The 22,470-nt window shown below is 45.0% G+C and overlaps 1 protein-coding gene across 3 annotated transcripts in view; it reads right to left on the bottom strand.

Annotated features, from left to right (window-relative positions):
- The window catches only part of FAT1 (FAT atypical cadherin 1), a 151,710-nt gene that overhangs the window by 51,837 nt on the left and 77,403 nt on the right, over nt 1-22,470 (bottom strand). For all 3 annotated transcript variants that reach the window (XM_065405092.1, XM_065405091.1, XM_065405090.1), the window contains exons 3-6: nt 20,732-20,793; nt 12,885-13,214; nt 12,129-12,339; nt 6,362-6,501 (exon numbers count right to left, since the gene is read on the bottom strand). In XM_065405092.1, the coding sequence (XP_065261164.1) occupies nt 6,362-6,501; nt 12,129-12,339; nt 12,885-13,214; nt 20,732-20,793 (743 nt within the window). The remainder of the gene's footprint in view (nt 1-6,361; nt 6,502-12,128; nt 12,340-12,884; nt 13,215-20,731; nt 20,794-22,470) is intronic.

The raw sequence follows: 22,470 nt of genomic DNA on the forward strand, positions 1-22,470 counted from the left end.
TGTTGTCCTTGGTGGCAAAGAGATCCACCTGGGGAAACCCCCACCTCCGGAAGATTAAATGCAGGACGTCCTGTCTCAACGTCCACTCGTGCATGTGATAGGACCGGCTGAGGCGGTCCGCTAACCCGTTTAGGGCCCCCGGGAGATATGTCGCTAGTAGGTGGACTGAATGGGCTATGCAAAAGTCCCAGAGGAGGAGCGCCTCGTGACAGAGGGGAGAGGACCGGGACCCGCCCTGCTTGTTTATGTAAAACATGGCGGTAGTGTTGTCCGTCAGAACTGACACGCTGTGGCCTTCTATGGTAGCGTGAAAGGTCTGGCAGGCGAGGCGAACCACCCTCAACTCCTTCAGGCTGATATGCAGCAACTTTTCTTCCCTGGACCATAAGCCCTGAGTCCACAAGTCCCCCAGGTGCGCCCCCCAACCCAGGTCCGACGCGTCTGTTACTAACGTCAGAATGGGTTGCGGGGTGGCGAAGGGGACCCCTGCGCAAACTTGCTGCCGATCGAGCCACCAACGGAGGGAGTTCGACACCCGATCCGGGATCATCACGACCAGGTCTAAGGGGTCTCTGTTGGGGCGATATGTTTGGGCCAGCCACAACTGCAATGGCCTGAGTCTTAGGCGGGCGTGTCCGACTACATGAGTGCAGGCCGCCATGTGCCCCAAGAGTTGCAAGCAACATCTGGCCGTGGTCGTGGGGAATTGCTGGATGGAGCTCACGACCTTCTGAATGGCCAAGAACCGCGATACGGGAAGACTCGCCCGTGCCGCCACTGAGTCCAGGACCGCCCCTATGAAGTCTAGTCTCTGCGTGGGGACCAGAGATGACTTGGGTACATTGACCAGTAGACCGAGCTTGCGGAACACCTGTAGTGCCAACGTCACATGGGAGCGAACCTCGGCCTTCGACCGGCCCGCAAGGAGCCAGTCGTCCAAGTATGGGTAGACACGCATCCTTCTTTTTCAAAGAAAAGCTGCCACCACGGACATGCATTTTGTGAATACGCGCGGGGCCGTTGCCAGGCCGAAGGGCAAGACCGTAAATTGGAAATGGCGCCGGTTGATAGTGAAGCGCAGGAACCTCCGGTGGGCCGGGCGGATGGCGATGTGAAAGTAGGCATCTTTCATATCGAGGGCAGCGTACCAATCTCCCGGATCCAGGGACAGGATAATAGTACCAAGGGAGACCATACGGAAACGTGTTTTGAGCAAGTATTTGTTTAGTTTGTGTAGGTCCAAAATAGGACGGAGGCCCCCTTTTGCTTTGGGAATGAGGAAGTATCTGGAATAGAACCCTTTCCCCCTGAGGTCCGGAGGAACCTCTTCCACCGCTCCTACTGTGAGGAGGGTCTGCAACTCCTGCATGAGGAGTTGCTCATGAGAGGGGTCCCTGAAGAGGGACGGGGATGGGGGGTCGGAGGGAGGGGGGTCGGAGAACTGAAGGGTGTAGCCCGCCTCCACCGTGCGCAGGACCCAGCGGTCCAATGTTATATTTGACCAAGCACGGTAAAAATGGGACAGGCGGTCCCTGAAACACAGAGGGGGATCCGGAATAGAGGTTGGTACTCTGTCCTCGATCGCAGCTTCAAAACCCTTGCTTGTTTCCCGGCTGCGGCTTGCCTTGGCCATGATTCTGACCCTGGTTAGGCGTGTTGTTGCGTCTACGCCTGTTATCCCTGCCCCTCCTGCGGTACGGTTCCTGTCTAGGACGAGGGTGGTACTGTCTCTGCGGAGGTTGGGGCTTAAAGGGCTTCCTCTGCGTCACTGGGGTGTGCATCCCCAACGACTTGAGGGTAGCTCGAGAGTCCTTGAGGCTATGCAGTCTGGCGTCCGTCTGGTCCGAGAACAAGCCTGATCCCTCGAACGGAAGGTCTTGGAGGGTGTTTTGCACCTCTGGGGGAAGGCCGGAAGCCTGCAGCCACGCCGAGCGTCTCATTACCACTCCTGACGCGATTGTCCTAGCGGCTGCGTCCGCGGAGTCAAGGGAGGCCTGTAGAGAGGTCTTGGCTACTGCCTTCCCTTCGTCTACTATGGCCGCAAATTCGGGTTGCGAGCCCTGAGGCAAGGCTTCTTTGAACTTGGAGACCGATGCCCAGGAATTGAAGTTGTGTCTGTTCAGAATCGCTTGTTGGTTTGCGATCCTCAACTGGAGGCCTCCGGACGAGTAGACCTTTCTCCCAAATAAGTCCAAGCGTTTTGCCTCCTTGGCCTTGGGGGCTGGGGCCTGCTGGCCATGTCGCTCCCGTTCGTTGACCGCAGAGACGACCAGCGAACATGGTGTTGGATGAGAGAATAGGAAATCAAATCCTTTAGATGGGGCGAAGTATTTCCTCTCTAAGCCTTTTGCAGTAGGTGCAGTGGAGGCTGGTGTTTGCCATACCGTCTTATAATTGGACTGGACCGTCTTTATGAGCGGGAGCGCGATCCTGGAGGGGCCCTCCAGGCTTAAAATGTCGACCATAGGGTCCTCCTGCTCAACCGTCTCCTCTGCTTGCAACCCCAAATTGAGGGCTACTCGGCGGAGCAGGTCCTGGTGCGCCCGATGGTCAATCGGGGGAGGACCGGACACGGTTGTGCCTGCCACGGCTTCGTCTGGCGAGGAGGAGGAGGTCATGGCCTTTTGCGCGTCTTCCTCCTCCTGCAACTCCTCATCGGCTGGGTGCTCCTCTGGGGTGCGTTCCCTGACGTGGGTCTGGGATGGTGCCGGGCTCGGTGCCGAGTCAGCCCTTTCCCTCTCTGGCGGCCTGGAGACCGTAGCCTCTTTGCGAGAGGGTGGGCGCCACTGTGGAGAGCGGGACCGGTGTCCCGAGGGGCCAGATCTCGAGGTCCTGGACGGGGGGCCTTGTTGGTGGTAGGCCCAAGGGGTCCAGAATGGCCATTGCCCTGGATGGACCCACTGTGGGTGCCAAGTGGCTTCGTACTCCCTACTGGCCTGTGCTCTGTGGGCATATCTGCTGGAAAGGCCCGCGTCCACCTCCGAAACTACGGACGGTGATCTAGAGGGCCACGGCGGTGCCGTGGAACGGTGCCGGTCCGGGGTCGGAGAGCGGTGTTTTCGTGACCGGGACCGGGAGTAGCGCCTTGCTGACCTGGACCTGGATCGGTACCGGTGACCCCGGGACCGGGAACGACTGCGGGAGGACGGTCTCGGGGATCGCGCAACCGATACGTCCCGGTGCCTACTCGAGCCGGGCTGCTGGGTCGGTGCCTTGCGCTTGTTGGGGCCCGACGGTTGTGCGGCCCTCTGCGCGGAGGGAAGCCAGGAGTCCACCGAGGTGGAGCTCGACCGGGACCGGCGCCGTGAACGGTGCCGAGATGGCGACCGTGATGGGCGCATCATTGCCGGCTTGCCTTTGGATGGCAGTCTCGGCGGAATGTCCTTAGCGCGGAGGGTGCCCTCAGCGGACAATTCAATGAGGTCCTTTGCTGCCTCAAATGTGTCCGGGGTGGAGGGCTGTTCCAAAAGTTCCTCCAGCCCTTCCTCCTCACTCGACGCGCCTATCCCGGGGCTCGATGGGCCTTTCGACGCCGGAGCCACTGGCTCCGGGATATGTGCTGGGGCCGCAACGGCCTTAGGAGCACTTGCGGTCTTCGCGGGCGCTACCCTCTTGTGCAGGGAACGCCCTCGGGCCTTGGGTTGGCCCTTCGATTTAGCCGGCGAAGACGACCAGTGCCGGAGGTGTTCCCGCTGATTCGGTGCCGTGGGCTTAGGTTGCCCCGCCGGCGTCGGATCACGAACCGATGCCGGGGCACTCCGCACCGAGGTTGACGGTGCCGTTGAAGTGGAGGGCTGTAACGCTGTCTCCATGAGCAGCTGCTTCAAGCGAAAGTCTCTCTCTTTTTTTGTCCTAGGCTTGAAAGCCTTGCAGATCTTGCAGCGCTCCTTTTGATGTGCTTCCCCCAGACAGCGGAGACACGAGTCGTGTGGGTCGCTTACTGGCATAGGCTTGCGGCACGTGGCACAAGCCTTAAAGCCTTGGGCGTGCGGCATGCCCCGCCGCCCAGGGCCGGTGCCGGGGTTGGTCAAACACCCGACACAAAGAAGTTTAAGTCTTTCTAAATAGCCAGGGGCTTAACACTAACTACTGAAGAACTGATAACTGAAGATAACACTGAGTACTATGCTAAGGGACACTCTCAGACGAGAGATAGAGATGTTCCAACGTCGCCACGGGCGGTAAGAAGGAACTGAGGGAGCGTCGGGCCGGCAGGGATATATATACGCTAGAGCGGGGCGCCGCTCTGGCGGGAGGGGAGACCCTGCAGGCCCGACGGGAGCCGCTGAGGGAAAAAGTTTCCGACGTTTGTGCACGCAGCGCGCGCACACCTAATGTGTAATGGACGTGAACAATCACTCGAAGAAGAAACATACCCTCTCAACTCTAGTCCTGTGGCACGGCCGGCTCTAGCTTTTTTGCCACCCCAGGCAAAAAAAAAAAAAAAAAAAAGGCGGCCGGACTGCTGAAGCAAAAAGAGGGCGGTCAAGGCTGCTCGCAGGGGGGTAAAGGGCGGCACCCGGCCGCTCCCTCCACCCGTGGGCAGCCAGGCGCTGCAGCCCGCTTGGAGCCGGGCGAGAGGGGCTCCCCCCTCCGGCCTCGGGGTGCCTCTCCCGGCCGGGCAGGCTCGGGCAGGCTCCGAGGGGGCCGCCACTGACAGCGCTGGCTGGGGTCTGCGACCTCCACGCGGGGCTCGGCACAGTGCAAACGGCGCTGGGATCCGCTGCCCGCCGGGCCGCCACAGAACCCTCCCTCCCTCCGGTGCTCGCCGGGCTGCCGCAGAACCATCCTTGCCCCCGCTGCCCGCCGGGCCGCCGCAGAACCCTCCCTCCCTGCCTCCGCTGCCCGCCGGCGAACCCTCCCTCCCTCCGGTGCCAAAGTTTGGTTGCACTTTCACTGATGGCAGCAGCAAGAACTCACATTCTCCCTCTAGTGTTTAGGGGCCCCTAAGCTTTGTGGGGGTCATAGAGAGCAGTTATGCTCCTGACGAATTCCAACACTAAGGAAAAACATTTCTTAAACTTTTTTTCTCTTTTAAAAAGAAAGGGAAATGCAAAAGACATTTTTAATATATGAAGGCTGTGCTAACAAGTAAAAATAATGCTAAATTTCAACAGCAACTTTAGGTCTCTACACTGTACAAATGTAGTAAGTGCAGCTCCTGCTTTTTGATCAAATATTATGTAGCTTAATATAATGCTGTTTGTGTCATAACGCATATGCCATAAATGCATGCAGGAGTGTGCAATGCTGCAGGGATGAAATGGTATTCAATCCTTCACTTTAGCTTTTCTTGACATTTATATTTTAACTGTATACTTTACTTTAACCTATATGTCACATTAAATAATTTTTCCACATTTAATTGAAAATAAAAGATAAATAGCTATAAGTGATGCATACTTCATGCTCTAACTGAGGAGCTACTATAGATTACAGAGAATCGTATCATACTCTTCCAGTCCAATTCAGGGGTCTTCCATGAGTGGATCTACTCCCTTCAATGTGGACGGGGGACTCAGCCACCTCCATGGTATTGTCCACTGCAACCTGGACCTGCCGGAGTGCTCTCTGTGCATCCAGGTCCACACTTGGGAAGGAGATTGGGATGGGTTCTGGTGATACATGTCATATCCTCTCTGGCCACAGGCTGCATTTTCTTCTCTGTGTTACCTCCCCAAAGGCTATCAAGCCAAGGAGAACTCCCTGCTAGTGAAGTTCCAAGCAAGCCAGAGCTGGTACAGAGACACATGGCCTCTCATGGGTCCTCCAGCCCTACACCCTTTTCCATAGGTGGCAAACCTCACCTCCCCTGAAAGGTGATTTGAGGGAATCTCCACAATGGATATGTTAACTGAAATGTCATCATACGGAACTTATTCGCATGGCTTTTAATGCAGGAGGGGGAAGAGATGGCTCATAATATGTTGAAGTTAGCTTTTTGTTGCAGAATAACAATGATATTGATTCTATACTGAAAGTTTTCTATCCACAGCTCTCAAAGTGATTTACAATGATTTATTTAATGCCTTGCTGAAACACTCCTGGAGGTTGCTGATTTTTAAAAATTATTAATCCTTTTCTTGTAAGTGAATCACATATGTAAGGCTGAGCTCCTGTTTTTCATTTACTTTGATATTATAGGAATAATCTGAAAGTTGTTAATTCAAATTGTACTAATCTATTTACACAACCTTTCCACTTCAGATGCCCAACACTAAGGCAGTATCAACATCATAATCCACTTCTTTTTCAGATGCAGTCCCTAATTTATACATACCATATGCATGTCCAGAAAAAGAAGGGCTACAAGTTCTTCATTCACAAGTTCTTCTAACAAACACTATTAGAAATCCATTACCTGGGTGCTGATAGAGCTGGTTCCATCTGTCGCCTCTACTGTCAGGTTGTAATTTGATTTCTGTTCTGCATCAAGAGGTCTAGCTACAATGATGGTTCCAGTGCCCTTGTCTACATCAAACCGGCTGTCGTAGTTGCCACCTGGTTCAAGAAATTGAAAGAGACAGAAGTTCATAAAACACTGCAGTGGTGTACTTTCTCAGGTACGTACACTTTGTTGTCTTAGGACATTTAAGCTTGGGTATGAGTTAATCCTTCATATGGCTTTGGATAGAGCCTCTTTGCTGACTCATGGGATGGCACTGATTGCATCCTGTGGGAAGATTCTCAACTCTCTACCTTCTGAAATCTTGATTTAAAGATTGGATGCCTTTCTAAAGATATGCTCCAGCTCCAACACAGACTACTGAGCTTGTTGCAGGAATTACTGGTTGAAATTATATGACCTGTGTTTTGCAGGAGGTTCTTTCTGGCCTTAAAATCTATGATGAATAGCAAGTCCTCCTAACCAAGAGGGCTGTCACTATTAGGGTCTTTGAGGTCAAGGTAGAGGAAGTAATACCAAAAGATGGAAAAATTCGAGAAAAATCACAAAAACATAGCTCCTTGAAAGGCACTAAGCTCCTTTTCTGAAACAAATTTGTTTACTTCTAAAACTTCAAATTGACCTAAGAAATATAGTTCAATAACCATGTTGAAATGTAGCTCAGCAACCAACAGCCAATCATTTAAATGTTTAGTTGATCATAATAATATTTGTGCTACTCTAACCAGTTTGCCCTGACAACATACTAGCTTTTAAGACCAAATGTTGTTAGCAGTGATAAATACTGGCCATTAACATCAATTGGTTTAGACTTTTAGATAAACTATTTAAAATGAAGAAATTAGTTTCTATTGTTGTCAACGTAATGTTAGTTGTGGCTAACCCATTTATCCTAATTACATTGTGCATATGTTTTTCTAATTATATATTTAGAAGCATATTATTTAGACATAACCAGAGTGATTTTTGTAAGATATTAAATGCATATATTAGGAAATCACTGCATTTCAACTATAAAAAGAGACATGCATAGAAATGAGGGACTGAAATATCAGGGATGGTAAAATTCTACTTAATCAAAATAAGAACAATACTGAAATTAGTTCCATTTCCTGAAAACGTTTGCCTTCAGAAGTTGCAGGACAGATAGATCAGATAAGGATAGACATCTGGAGCAGGGGTGGGCAAAATACGGCCCGTTTAACATTTCTGTCTGGCCCGCCAGGCTCTTTGGCTGCCCCCTCGTGATCTCCAGGGCACTAAAAGTCCCGTGGCACAGCGGGGCGCTCAGGCAGGCTGCCTGCCTGCCGTGGCCCCACGCTGCTCCCAGAAGTGGATAGCTGCTGCAGGCAAGTCTCTGTGCGCCCCTGGTGGGGGGAGGTGGGAGGGGGCTCTGCACGCTGCCCCCGCCCCCAGCACCATCCTCACAGCTCCCATTGGCCGGAAACTGGTGCTTGCGGGCAGCACAGGGAGAACCGCTACCTCCCTCCTCCCAGAGACGTGCCGGCCGCAGCCACTTCCGGAATCGGCATGGGGCTATGGCATGGAGGAAGCCTGCCTGAGTCCTGCTGCGCTGCCTGTCGGGAGCCGCCTGTGGTAAACGCCTCCCGGCCAGAGCCCATAACCCACACCCTCTCCTGCACCCCACCACTCTGCACCAGCCCGGAGCTCCCTCCTGCACCCAAACTCCCTCCCAGACCCCGCGCCCCCTCCATTAATATAGTAGAAATGTGTGGCCCGTGACAACTTATCAAAATTTGTGGAGTGGCCCCCCTGCAAAAATTATTGTCTACCCCTGGTCTGGATTCTGCCTTACTGATTGACAGATATTTAGTAACTATGAATGATAAGTGTACTGATGACTTGGGAGTCTCACTACAGCCCAGCTCCTGTCCCAGAGGAAGTTTCCTTAGCATGACCACAGATATAAATTGAGCAATGTGAAACTCAGCAGTTTTGGTTTGAATGGGTTTTATACATAAAATTTTGGTTTGGTTTTGGGCCAGAAGTCAAACTTCAGAAAGTGTGCCCATAAAATTATCTTTTACTGCTGGTAGGTTATATAATTTTTTTTGGATGACAGAAAGGGAGAATTTCATGTCTCAATTTAGTCACAATCACCACTACAGTAAAACAGCAGGGTGAATGAATGAGAGCATATCCAGTTGCACTTCTTCTGAAATAAAGACAATCTCAGCAGCAGACTTTTAGTTTCTGGCCTGGAAAGCCTACAAGTCTTGCAGCGTTTTTACAAGGAAATCACAGATGCTTTGCCTAATATTACTATTCTATTAGTGCTGATATCTGTCAATCTCCTGAAGCAGCACCCAGTCCATCTGGCAAATGAAAGGTGCAGACGCATAAATTTAGGCCAAAATCCAAAACTAGAATTCTGATGTGATGCTATGTGTACTTACAGATAACATAACAAAACGAAAAGTCACAAAAGCATCTAAGCAAACTTTCATTCTTGAAGAGTTAATAAGATATTCTAAAATTGCGTGTTTTATTTCAGATCTCATAATTGGTTAATAAATTATGTGATCTCAGCAGATACCTTCTGCTGTACAGTTCAGGTCACAAGCCATCTGAAAGATGTAAAAAACTTCACTAGCAAGTTTGTCTCCTGGCACAGCCAAAAAGAAAGAAAGCATGGAAAGCAAGCACAGAACATAAAAGAAAGTCGTCAATGAAATTATTTCATGCTATTAGAAACAGTCAAGAGGTACAGTAAGAATTTGTAAGAACAGCTGATAATTTGACAATGCGATGTAGTCACATAGCTATCAACCTATTCAAAATACTTTGTTATTAAAAAATAAATCTTACAATGCAAGCAACAAGTTACAGCTCCTGGACCCAGTTCTACCATCAATCCACACACAAAACCCCAGTAGGAGCTGGACTTAAGGAACAATAGCAGGACAAGGTCACTTGTCTTCAGTATGTTCAAAAAAAGGTTAAGCATATAAATATGAACATTAAATGTTTAAGCTATGCAGCATGCTGAGAAGAAAAATCAAAAGAAAAATATTAGAATATTTACACACTATACACAGTACATAGTAGTTGAAACAAAGGAAACAAATGATAAAAGTGTCCAATAGCATAGTTTGGGCCCTACCAAATTCTGGGTCCATTTTGGGCAATTTCATGGTAATAGGATTTTTAAAATCGTAAATTTCATGATTTCAACTATTTAAATCTAAAATTTCATGGTATTGTAACTGTAGGGGTCCTGACCCAAAAAGGAGTTGGGGGGGGGGTTTCCAAGGTTATGGTGGGGGGGTTGCGGTACTGCTACCCTTACTTCTGCGCTGCTGCTGGCGGCAGCACTGCCTTCAGAGCTGAGCAGCTGCAAAGCAGCAGCTGCTAGCCAGGAGCCCAGCTCTGAAGGCAGAGCCACCAGCAGCAGCAGCGCAGAGGTAAGGATGGCATGGTATGGTATTGCCACCCTTACTTCTACACTGCTGCCTGCAGAGCTGGGCCCTCAGTCAGCAGCCGCCACTTTCTGGCCGCCCAGCTCTGAAGGCAGCAGCGCAGATGTAAGGGTGGCATTGTATGGTATTTCCACCCTTACTTCTGCTCTGCTGCTGGTTAGGCGCTGCCTTCAGAGCTGGGCGCCCGGCCAACAGTTGCCGCTCTCTGGACACCCAGCTCTGAAGTCAGCGCAGAAATAATGGTGGTAACACCGTGACCCCCCCCAAATAACCGTGGGACCTCCCTGCAACTCCCTTTTGGGCAGGACCCCAAATTTGATAAACACTGGTCTCCCCCATGAAATCTGTATAGTATAGGGCAAAAGCACACAAAACACCAGATTTCATGGTCCGTGAATATGGTAGGGCCCCAAGTATAGCATGTTCCAAAACCAGCAGTCACAAGATCCTGTTTCATGAGACATCCCAGCAAATACTATTGCTTTACTCCACTGAAACTGCCTTATAAAAGTCACCCATAACCTCCTTCTTTCCTAGTCTAAGGTCTCTTCTATGGACTTATTTTTCTTGCTTTCTGTTAACCACTCCTGAAACCATCTCCCACTTAAGCCTCGATGACTCTTTCCTTTCATGGTTCCCTTCTGTCTGCCTGTGGTCAGCAGGAGATTTCTTTTCCCATCCACCCTGGCTCGGCTGACCTAGCTGGCACACTGATGGGAGCAGCCTCAAATCTCTGCTTATATCCTACCCCTGCCCACCTCTTAACTTACCTATTCCCCTCCACTGTCCACCCACGTGTGCATGGGGATAGGAATAATAGTCCCTTGCTTGTTCTCTCTCCTATGCAGTTACTAACAATGCAAACAGCCCTTAGAGGGATGCAAGGGCACATCTATGCTCCCTCTCTCCCCTACATAGGTGTGTAGGGCAGAAGACTTTTATACCCCTCCCCTTTTTTTATTTTCATGCATTTGTTGAAATCTGATTGTAATCTTTGGACAGTGACCTGTCTTTTAAAATTCTTTATAAAGTGCCACACAAGTGTATGGTTCAGTAAATGTTTAATAGTAACAACTATATCACAACCACCACAAATCTCACTGGAACATGAAGCCAGCCTAAATTAAAACTAAATATGACTATTCTTGAAATCCTTCCCTCACAATTCAAACACAGTCCAGCTCCATGCACATGGCTAAGATTTTCAAAGGCAAGTAAGGGAGTTAGAAACCCAACTTTACTGGTTTGCATAGGCTCCCACTGACTTTACGAGTTTCGTGCCTCATCCCCGCAGATGCCTTTGAAAATCTGTCCGAGAATATGAACGGATCAGGCAGGTTGTGACATGACAAGCCATACTGCATCATGGGATATTTCCAGAAGCAGGTCCTGGCAATCTCTGATTTTGAAAGACGTAAGTGGCAAAATAAGTTATTTGTAATATCGGTTTCGTGTTGAATTCTCCCCACACTCTTTCTTTTTGGGGTATCCAGCAAATAACCCTGCAGTTGCTGGGTCCTGGGGAAGAGCTGCAGCAGAGTGCTAGGAGGCGGAGTGTCGGTGGGGCCATGCAGGGCTGTTTGGGGAGGCTCAGTCTCTCCCAGCCTTTGACACCTGCCACCCATGGTGCTGGAACAATTTTTGTAGTGGGGGTGCAGAGAGCCACTGAATCAAACTGTAAACCCTGTATATAATGGAAAGCCAGGGGCTGCGGCAGCACTCCCCGAACCCTTAGCTCCATCACCTATGGGCCCAATTCACTCTGCCAGCACAGTGTCTGCCCCCAGTGGCAGAAATTCAACCCAAAATGGGGTATGAAAGGGAGCTGCAGTGGGGCAAAATGCCTATTAGAAGCCATTAGTTTGGCTCCAAGAATTGGAAGCACTTCAAAGCTTCCCTCTCCTGGATGAACCCAGGGCTGGGTATAATAAAGCAACGTGAACACTGCCTGCTCTCTCCCATAGGTGAATCTATCCTTGGGTGCAGCAACCTCACTAGCACAGAGAAGAGCCGTTTTTATTGCTTCCCCTCCCCCGCCACAAACTTTAGGAGTAACTCAATCCCACTTAGTTTATATACAAAATATTTGCAAGTCATTTTCAAAGCTATCGTAACAGAATGTTGCAATGTTATATTTTGTGTTTACAGATAGAGAATTTCAACTCCTTATAAGGTTGTGAGCTAGGGTAAGACAAAAAGGCTGCAAGGAATAATGCAAAATCTCAGCTAGCACAACATTCACCAATATATATTAATAATGAATAACTTTAAGGCCTCCTTACCAGTAATGTCAAACCAGAGCGGTGTGCCAAGAGGTTCAACAGCTATTACACCAATCATGTGAGCTACTGGATCACTTTCCATGACCGTAAAGGAAAAAAAAGTTTCCTCAAAAGAAATAGGGTCTGTGGGTGGTGTAGGTTTTGAAATCCATTCTATATGAAGCCGAGTAGTTGAGGACCTTTGTGGGCGACCGTTATCCACAGCCTTAATCTATGAAATACAAAAAAAAGACAACTTTGTGCTAAAGCAATCATGTAATCTTTATATCACATAAATGAAAATATAACAAAAAAGCCCAATAGGCTCATCACTAGCAAACAGATCTGAAAAGGTTTGAGTGCCTCTTGAAAGGTGCTATGTGCCCTCAAACACCTAGGAAGCCAGTCGGAGTTGAGGGCACTCAGCTCCTCACAGGTTTGTACCTTTGGTAATCATAAATTTCACACTCATTTCACTAGCTTCCTTGAAGAAAGTTAAAGCTCAATTGTTGTTGTTTTCATTTCTGTAATATGTCACCATCATCCTAGCCCTTGAAAAGAACAGCGCTGCTTGGATTCATGATCTCAATGCAAGTGACAGTTAAATTCACAGTTTAAAAAAAAAAAAAACTTCTGGTCCAGTATCAAGTACTGTCTGACGTTTGTTAAATTGCAAACACTGGAAACACTCATGCACCAGCTACTGAATAACAAGTGATGAAAGCACAGATAAAAGAGCACTTTAACAGATTAATGGCATATGAGAACTTGACTCACTGAAAGAATATCATATTCTCCTGCTCCAGAAAACTTCTTTGATGATACCACTCCAGTTTTCGGTTCAATAAAAAATTTGCCATGTTCATCACCATCTTCAATGCTGTAAGATATCTCCGCATTGGGGCCTTCATCTTTATCTGCAGCTATAACCCGATAAATAGGTTCTCTCTTGGCAGTTCTCTCACGTTCTGGTTTCTCACGTTCTGGAAGCCTGATTTTGTAGAACTTTTGTAAAAACTGAGGTTTATTGTCATTCTCATCTAAGACTTTCACAACCACCCGGGCAATAGTTGACTTTGCAGGAATACCATTGTCTGTAATGGTTACCTATATTTATAAGAAAAGATAATAAGGTTAGTCTTCAACTCAAGCATGGTCTTTTCAAGATTATGCTAATGCATTTTTTTATCCAATACCTTTCAAACACACAGATTTCTATTCTAACCATAGAATAATTCCTCAACTATATTTACTCAAAGAACGCTGGCTAATGATATTCAATGAATATTTTTAAAAAGGACTCGATTTATTCAGCTTTTTGTCTTAACATTTTGACTCTTGAAGCGTGCCATGTAGGAGTTAATAGGCACACATTAAAGCAACTGCATTATTTTCCAGCATTCTAGCTAAAATACTAACTTCATGAATGTCAGCAACAGCGAGCAAGTTTAATATGCTTTTTCAGTTAATGGCTTTATTGTAGTAACATTTTTATATATATTTTTAGCATAGTATTTTCTTAAAGGTTTTATTTTGCAATTATTGTTATAAGAAGCAAGTGCATAACTTTAAAAATTTGACAGGATTATACATTAAAAGATAGCAACACTTTAAGACATAAAAGCACTATGCAGTTTGAATGAACATTAAAAAGATAATATTAAAAAAAAAAAAATACTAAGCACAGAACACATATTTCCCGAACTTAAAGGAAATGGGAAATGAAACTCTACCCCTACACTCCCAGCAACACTCTCAATTTTTATAAAGGCCACAAAAATAAGTGATCTTTCTCAACATTAATTCCAGGGCTGACCTGACTTTATTGAGGATAGTGATGCATAAATAAATAACAAAAATGCTATGTTAATTTGAACTTATTTAGAAAGCAAAGAGGAAATCAATAGCTATGAGGTGGGAAAGAACCAAATGTATAGATGAATTTAACACATATATAAGAGCAATTCCAACAAGAAGGTGTTAAATATGTATTTTAAATTACTTTAATATCTATTGTAAAGAGGTAACAGATTTGAGTTTAATGACCCTGTAGCTCTCACTCATGTGAACAGTTCCATTAATGTAACAGCTAGAGAGTCAGGCTCAATGTTTGTATGCTGTATGTACAGCCTTCTACACAACAAATAAGTTTACAAATTGGGTGGTAATGGGGGAGAATTTAGCTGCTAGCATGATAAGCATTCTTAAAAAACAATACCTGTACAAAATCAACAGCAGTAATTTAAGTCTCATAAGTATTCTGCAATTGCTCATCTGCCCCAGATCTTCCAGTTGATATTGTGGATGTTTTCCAGACAAACAGAATGAAGATGTATAGAATAATATTCATTAAAACAGATCTAAACCTTGCTCCATTCATTCATTTTTCTCTCATTCTCTTTTCATCCCTTAGTTTCTCTTTTCAGTTTCTCGGGTTTTCCTTTTTGTTTTTTGCCTTTTATTTCTCTTACAAAACATGTACAATAATATATAGTGTTTTTTGACCTAGAGAAGCAGTCTCTTCTTCCATGTTATCTGTTGTGTCCTCTACTAGTTTTCTTTCCTTTGCCTCTTTTTTTTTCCTTCTTGATTCTCTTTCCTTGCCTTTGTGTTCTATGTCTTTGCTTTACTTTATCTTTCTTTGTTATAACATAGAAACACACAGGAATGCCTGAAGGTCACCAGTATGTAATCCTAGGAAACTGATAGTGGGGAATATGATCACCTTATTCGAATGGATACTTGCTCGATGGAAAAAAATCAAACAAAACCACCAAGGTCTCTGCCAGTAAGTTCTGGGGGAAATTTCTTCCCTACATCAGTTTAATTCTATATGGGATTTTATGGGGGAAAAGAAGTCTGTCAGTGAGAGAAACTTCTTCTGGTAAAGGGTTTCTGCAATACTGTTGAGAACTTGCTCTAGGGAAGATTGCTGCTGAGCTGCTTGCTGTGGGATTATGGAGAATACTGGTGTGGGGTTCAGTAAAGGGGAGAACAGAAGGTTTTCTTCCAGATCCTTTCACAAATTAGTTGGATGACCTCAGGAGTCTGAATATGAAAATGATGCAGGAGGCAAGGATATCATGAACACAAAACAAGATTGTGGGAGAGGGGAACATCAGATTGGAATCTCAATATGAAATGGGAGCTGGGCCATTGACTTCACTGGGGGTATGATTTCACCCTGACTCTCTAAACATGAAGAGGGAAGGGTTGTTTGACTTCTGGGTAAGGATGGGATTGGAAATGTAGTATAATACAATTTGTAAGCATAAATAATAAATCTAAGCACTTATACTTCTTCATTTTATCAGTGACAAATGCATTAAACAATATAAATTACATTTACTCATCCTCATATCCAAATATATGGCAGCAATTGTTTAAATGTGAATTTTGATACTAAAGTATCACTTTTAATGATAAGAAAGGTAAAACAGAAATCAAATAGTAAAGGATAACATGAAGACAGCCTAAATTAAATTAGCTATATTTAAAAGAAAAACATCATTTAATGCACACATATAAAATAGGGAAATGTTAGAAACAAACAGAATGGAGCACATTATTTATTACTATGCAAACAAGAGTGAAATCAAGGATCAATTTTAATAGCACACAAGGAATAAACCCACCAACCCATCTGGACTTTTCAACGCTCAATTAATTAGCCAGATGCACAGCATCTTATTATTGCCACCATTCTGTGAATTTCTGGGTTTCTTCCCAACCTATTTTCAAGGTTATCAGCATAAAATTAACAAATGGGGAAATGTCTAATTCAGATTTTGGCTTTCATTATACTGTAATGGTTAATAATTTTCCCTTTGATACTTTGCAGACTCTAATTTTAAGCTTTATTGATTAGGTCATAATGGCCTAGAAAGGGAAAAGGAGAACTAAAGGAGAACGTATACCAATACCAGGAGATAACCAATAACCAAAACCAAAGAGGAATCAGTACTTTTATTATTATTGTTTGCATAGAGTACATTACAATAAGTAATATTTATATAATGCTAGGTGAAGTCCTAATCTAAAAATCGTGTCCTATTGCCTTGAAATTACTTCAGATCAAATTTGCTCAGTTTACAAGTTATTTGTTATTATCTTTTATTTGTATTGTGGTAGCGACCAGAGGCCAATCGAGGATCAGGGCCACATTGTGCTAAACACTGTTTACACAGATAATGGAAAGATGATCCCTGTTCCAAAGAGCTTACAATGTGTGTTGCGGGTCATATCACAGATCATAGATGACTTTAAGGAACTCAGAAGCGTGCAAAGAAGAAGAGTGTACATGCAAGCTTCTCAGAGATCCTGCCTGACCCACGAGCAAAGGAAGACAGAAGGCAGAAGATTCTGGAAGCGAGCCACTGGCTTGGTAAGTGGCATGGGCTGGAGGCTTCAGATTTTGTGAAAGACTGGTCTACTTTCTGTGGGAGAGGGTGCTGTATAGTTTCAATGGCCTCCATTTCATTAGAAGGGGGCCAATATCCTTGGGGACAGGCTGGCTAGAGTAATCAGGAGGGTGTTAAACTAAAAAGAAAAGTAGTGAATGAAAAGACAGAAGATATGAGGAGGCAGCACAAAATTGAACTGTTGAGAACAAAATTTATCAAACGAACCAAAGGACATGATGAGAAGAAATTCTTTAGCTGTCAATACACCAATGCTAGCAGCCTGGGTAATAAACACGAGGTCTCATAATTGCTCATTTATTAGCATAAATTTTGATCCAGTTGGTATTACTGAAACCTGGTGGGATGATTTGCATGAATGGAATATTAAAATGAATGGTTATGACCTATTTAGGAAGGACTGAGTGGGCAAAAGGGGAGGGGAGTTGCACTCTATATCAAAAATGGCATTACTTGTTTCCTAGCCACTGGCAACTCAGAATGATCTCGAAAACTCATGAATCAATGTCCTAATAGATAAAACACAAGATGGGAATTGGCTGGTGTCTGCTACCGATCACCATTTCACACTAGGGAACAGGATGACCTCCTCAAACATCTATCTATAACGTGTGGGGGGGGAAGAAAAACTTTGTGATCATGGGGGGGATTCTGAGTGCCATATGTTGAAGGTCTCATGCTGCCAGTATTAAAACATCCTTGGAATTTCTAAATACAGGTCTGCCGCATCTTACACGTATTTAACATGCACGATTTCAGCTTTACGCAGTCGGCAAAAACAAAAAAACTAAGAGAGAAAAATAACCATTTTAATACTGTACCTGTAGTGCGTGCAGTTTTGCCCACCATTCAATTCAATGTAATTTTGACTATACGCGGTTTTCGCTTTACGCGCTAACCGCGGAACGGAACCCCCGTGTAAGATGAGACTCGCCTGTATAATAGATGATCATTTCCTAACTCAATAAGTATTGCACCCAACATGGGGAATTCTGTTAGACCTTGTCTTGACAAAGAGGAACTGATCACACAACTAAAAATTAATGGTAGAATAGGTACAAGTGATCATGACTTGATCATATTTTTAATATGCAAACCAAACAAAATCCAAACCAGTAATACATATGCTTGGTGCTTTACAACGTGCAATTTCACAAAGTTGAAAACAATTATGAATCCAACTCAGCTGGGGAGGAAGAATTTAATCAGAAAAGTGTGAATGATAACTGGGAATTGTTTAAAGAAACTTTACTAGATGCTCAACTAGCCACAACCTCACAATTGAGGAAGAAGGCCATGCAGGTTAAAATACCACCTGGTTTAGAAGGCAAGTGAAGGCAGCTATGAAAATTTTAAAAAATTATAATATGTAACAAGTGGAAGAAAGGGGAAGTTCTATGGACTGTGTTATAGAGGAGGTCAGACTAGATGACCACAGTGGTCCCTTCTGGCCTTAAAATCTATGGATGCATAGAACAAGAAACAAAAGATGCATACAACAAATAATGGTGAAAGTAGGGAACCCTAACATTGACATGATTATAACCAGTGTAATAAGCAGTGGGCACAAACAGCAGCTGCCTAACCAATCCCAACTGTTTTATAGGGATCACAGTATAAATGGGTTTTAGGAAGTGATTTAAAGGCGGATAATGCAATGGCTTTGCAGATTTACATGTACAAAGATGATTTTTCCAACTAATACATCACGCTTGCAAATTCAGTCTGAGCTCTGTAAGTCAAGCTGTGTATCTTCCTGTTCATTGTTACTAGTAAAATATTCTGCAGCCTAAATTCTGCCCTATTGTTAGAGCTGTGTAATCCCGTTGTCTCCAAAGGTGATAAGAAAACCAAATTGATGGCAAAAATTGGCCCTTCAATTGGAACTGAAGGGCTAAATTCAACCCTCAGCTTCACGGATGTAGACATGGGTCAAGAAGGTGGTGTGCACAACCAGCACATTGTGAAGCCCAATTCAGAGAGGTCTCTTGTGCTGTAGGTAGCATGCAGGGGATCACAAATGATATACTAGTGAACTTATTCCCGGATATCTGGTTTAGTTTATTTCTTGCATTTTTTTCATAGAATCCTTCTAGAGGCTTAGTGTCTTTCTAAGTTTTGATTAAACCCAAGATTGATGATGCAGCCCTACTGTTAGTTTCTCTAGCTGACACTGCAGTCCCTTTTTATCGCCTTAGAGCTCAGGAACAAGTAAATGTCCACTGAAGTATTAGATATACTGTAAATATCACTGTGAATATCAGTGCCTTCACTGTGGATGTTGGAATCAGCACTGTGCCATGACAGCAGTGAGAAAGCAAGTGGTGTGGGAGCACTAAGTAATCCAAGAATTTAAACAAGAAGAGAAAATTTCAACCATCTTTTCCATTTACAAGTACAAAAGAACCAGAAGAAATTGAAATATACTGGATGGGATATTAAATATGACCCACAAAACAAAACCTGATCAAGATCGAGAACAAAACCTGATCAGACATAAGTTCCAGGCTGATGAAACTCTGGGATATCAATAAAGGTGATGAGATAAGACAGTCAAAAGAAGGGCTCATCTAACACATCATATTCTGCAAGATTCATGAATTAACCCACAGGATTGTACCACAAAAGATGTCTATCTAACAGAACCCAGGATTTTATTGGGCAGATGAAGAAAACAGTGACCTATAATATGAAGGCCGATGGAACAGATACTATGATGTTATATGTGAATGAGCTCTCAAACCTAGTTTGGACAAGATTGTAGGTCAACCTATGTGTTTATGCAGAGGGTTTAGGGGTGGAAAGTGCCTTCTTACTCCCCTGCGCAGACTGCCCATATTGGGGGATACACTGAGGGGGGAGCAGGAAGCCAACTCCCCTTCCTGAGCAGGTAACTGGAGCTTTGACTCATCCACCTTACACGCAAACACACTTGTCACCACAGCCAGATTTTTCTATTTTTAGTTTTCAGCAAAGGGTCAGCTCTGTACTTCGACCCGATGCTAATTAACCCACCCCACTAATTAAAACAAAAAGCCAACCTATGGTTGAGTGGTACAGTAATTCTTATCCAGGGTTTGCATGAGATTTAATTGGTGTTTATAATGCTTATAAACTGTGTTGAGAAGTTCAAGTAACAGCACAGTTATTGATTGTTAACAAAGGATTGTACTAGAAAAAGTAAAAAACCAAGCATGCTTTCATGTATTTCTGGATCAAATGTATTTCATCTGCCCAGAAACTGTAGACCAACTCTTAAAATGGGAACAGATGCACTACTTGGCAAATCACATTTAATGAAGTTGAATAAAGGACAGGGTCTACACTTTTACAGAATGCGTACAAATGTAAATTTGGCAGTTTCATGTCAGAGAAACTGCAACACACACAGTAACAGCACAAAATATTGATCTAGTTGTATATTTGGGTTATATATAGCACAATCTTTTGAGTTTCTGTTCTAAATAATGTTTTCCAGAACAAATAGATGGTATTAGCTGAGCACTAAACTCCAGCTCATCCATTAAAAGCAGATATAAGTAAGCAAAGGAAACGGGCAAGGGTTTCATACCAAGATTATTGGACTCTGAATCCACAAGACACACGTTTAATATTTTACCTATTAATTTACCAGACGTGTTCAAGTCAAAATGCAGGTTCCCAAGCAGAATTATCCGTAAGTTTTGAATGTGACAGATAATTGTGTTACAATAGGTGGAAAAATGCCATGTCATCCTTCTAACATGTTATCCATATATTCTAACATTAAAAGTCTACATCCGTCTTTTGGAGATATATAGTGACATTCAGCAAAAGGCAGCTTTGAAACAACTATTCTCACATTTATAGACAGCAAAAAAAGAAAAGAAAACAAAAGTATTTCCATGGCAATGCCTCTGATCTCAGGCCATATTTGGAAGAACCACACCACCTCAGTTTCAGGGTAAAAAATTAGCGTGCATGTTACTTCTGTCTTACATATGTTCTAAAAATAACAACAATATTGACACACTATGTTACTATCAGGTGCTTAGTTCCGTGAATTGTTATTTGTTAAAAATAAGGATTAATTTCTTTCTCTAATTCTGTTTCCTGAATTCATTATGTAGAGTATCTCATATGGTAAATATTATTCCTTGTAAATTAATGGGTTCTATGTTCTATGCAGTTGTTATATTTCAGAGATCTAAAAGAATCATTTACCTCCAGTATGTGTTCACTTTGCTGTTCTCGATCTAGCTTTCTTGATGTGGTTATAATTAGCCCTGTAAATATAAAAGAGTAATTCATCAGTCCTTGCAGAAAAGTAATTGTGATGGAGATTGAGCCAGTAATCAGTGATATGCCCAACCTGGACGTCTTCTTTGGTAGTCTCATACATGTCTGCAGAATTTAAGCTTTCATTAAAAAAAAAGTTTCTAGTCTTTATAATTGTGAAGATATCCTTTGGAATGTGAACCAAAGTAGAGCTGTTATAGTGTCTAGACAGCAGATCCAATTTTGTTCTCAGGTACATCTGTACAGCTCCTGAGTCAATGGGAATTGCATGTCTACATCTCACACACAAAGACATATGTGAACTGACCCCACTCATTGCAGGGGGGTATTCACTCGTAAGTCAATTGTAATTTCTGTCAATCATTTTAGCAGAAGCATACAGCTAGTCTAGGATTCTAGACGAGGCACTGATCCTCCCCTGTGTTAAATTAAAGCTGCTCCACCAGTGCAAAACAGCTTTAAAGTTGGTTTAGTTGGCCATCAGAGGGAAATCTATGGTGCAGAGCCAATAAGGAGGAGTTCACAGTGATCAAGAAAGGAGATGACGTAGAGCCGAATATTTTTAGCTTTAGGGAAAAAAAGAAAAGGGTGGCTATTAGAGATGTTATGAGGGAAGATGTAATGGGGATTGCACATGGCTTGGTATTGCAATAGGGAGAGAGGAGCCAAAGACAAACACCAGGTTATGTGAGCGAGTGATGGTGAGAATGGGGAAAGTGACGAGCATTTTGAATAAGATGTTGAGAAGAAAGGTTCGATCAATAATATCCAAAACAGTGGAAAGGCCAAGGAGGAGGAGGATGGAATAGAGACACTAATATCTGACTAGGAAGAGATCCTACCCAAATTAATCCTTCCTAGGTTCAGGCTAATGACATTAGTCATTGAGACACATTCACATGAAAATGAAATAAAATAATACCACCACCATCACCACACCACTGGCATCGCCAGGATGGGGCATTTAAGTGAGCAGGAAATGACCGGGGAGGGATTGGGGCCCACCTCCCTCCGACCACCTCCAGCCAGCCTTGCGGGGGGGCGATGGATGCTCTGGCCAGGGCTGTCCAGGGCCCCAGGTGCGCACCCACCTCCGGGAGGAGAAGCCGCGCTCTAGCAGCAATGGCCCCCGGCCCAGTCCCACGCTGGGCCTGGCTCCCCAAGCAGCAGCCCTACCTTTTTTGAGGATTCCTCTGCCTCCACGGGGTCGCCTGAAGCTCGCCCTACTCCCAGTGGCAGATTAGCTACTGGGCCAAAGGGGTATGGCCAGAGGCCCCAGCCAATTGGGGGGCCCCAGAAAAATAGGTGCCCCACAGCAAGCCGCCGATCCCCATCAGGAACGCCAGGCGGGTGGAGCAGAGCAAGCCCCCCTGCCCAGCCCCTGCTCCCTGGCAGAAGCACCGGGCAGGCGGAGGGAGCTGGGTAAGCCCCCGGCCGCGCTCCCAGGCTGGAGCGCCAGGCAGGCAAGCAGAGTGGGGCAAGCTGGGGACAAAGCAGAGCCGGGGCTAGAGGGTGGGCCTGGATGCTAAAGTGGGTGGGCCGTGGCCCACCCACGCCCACTCGTGACTACACCCCTGCACCACACTGAGCTTCCACAGCACCTCTTATCTGAGGCTCTCTAAGCACTTTGCAATTATGGGTAAGTACTATTATCCTGATTCCAC

The sequence above is a fragment of the Emys orbicularis genome, chromosome 5 (genome assembly GCF_028017835.1).
Source record: "Emys orbicularis isolate rEmyOrb1 chromosome 5, rEmyOrb1.hap1, whole genome shotgun sequence".
Taxonomy (NCBI): Eukaryota; Metazoa; Chordata; order Testudines; family Emydidae; genus Emys; species Emys orbicularis.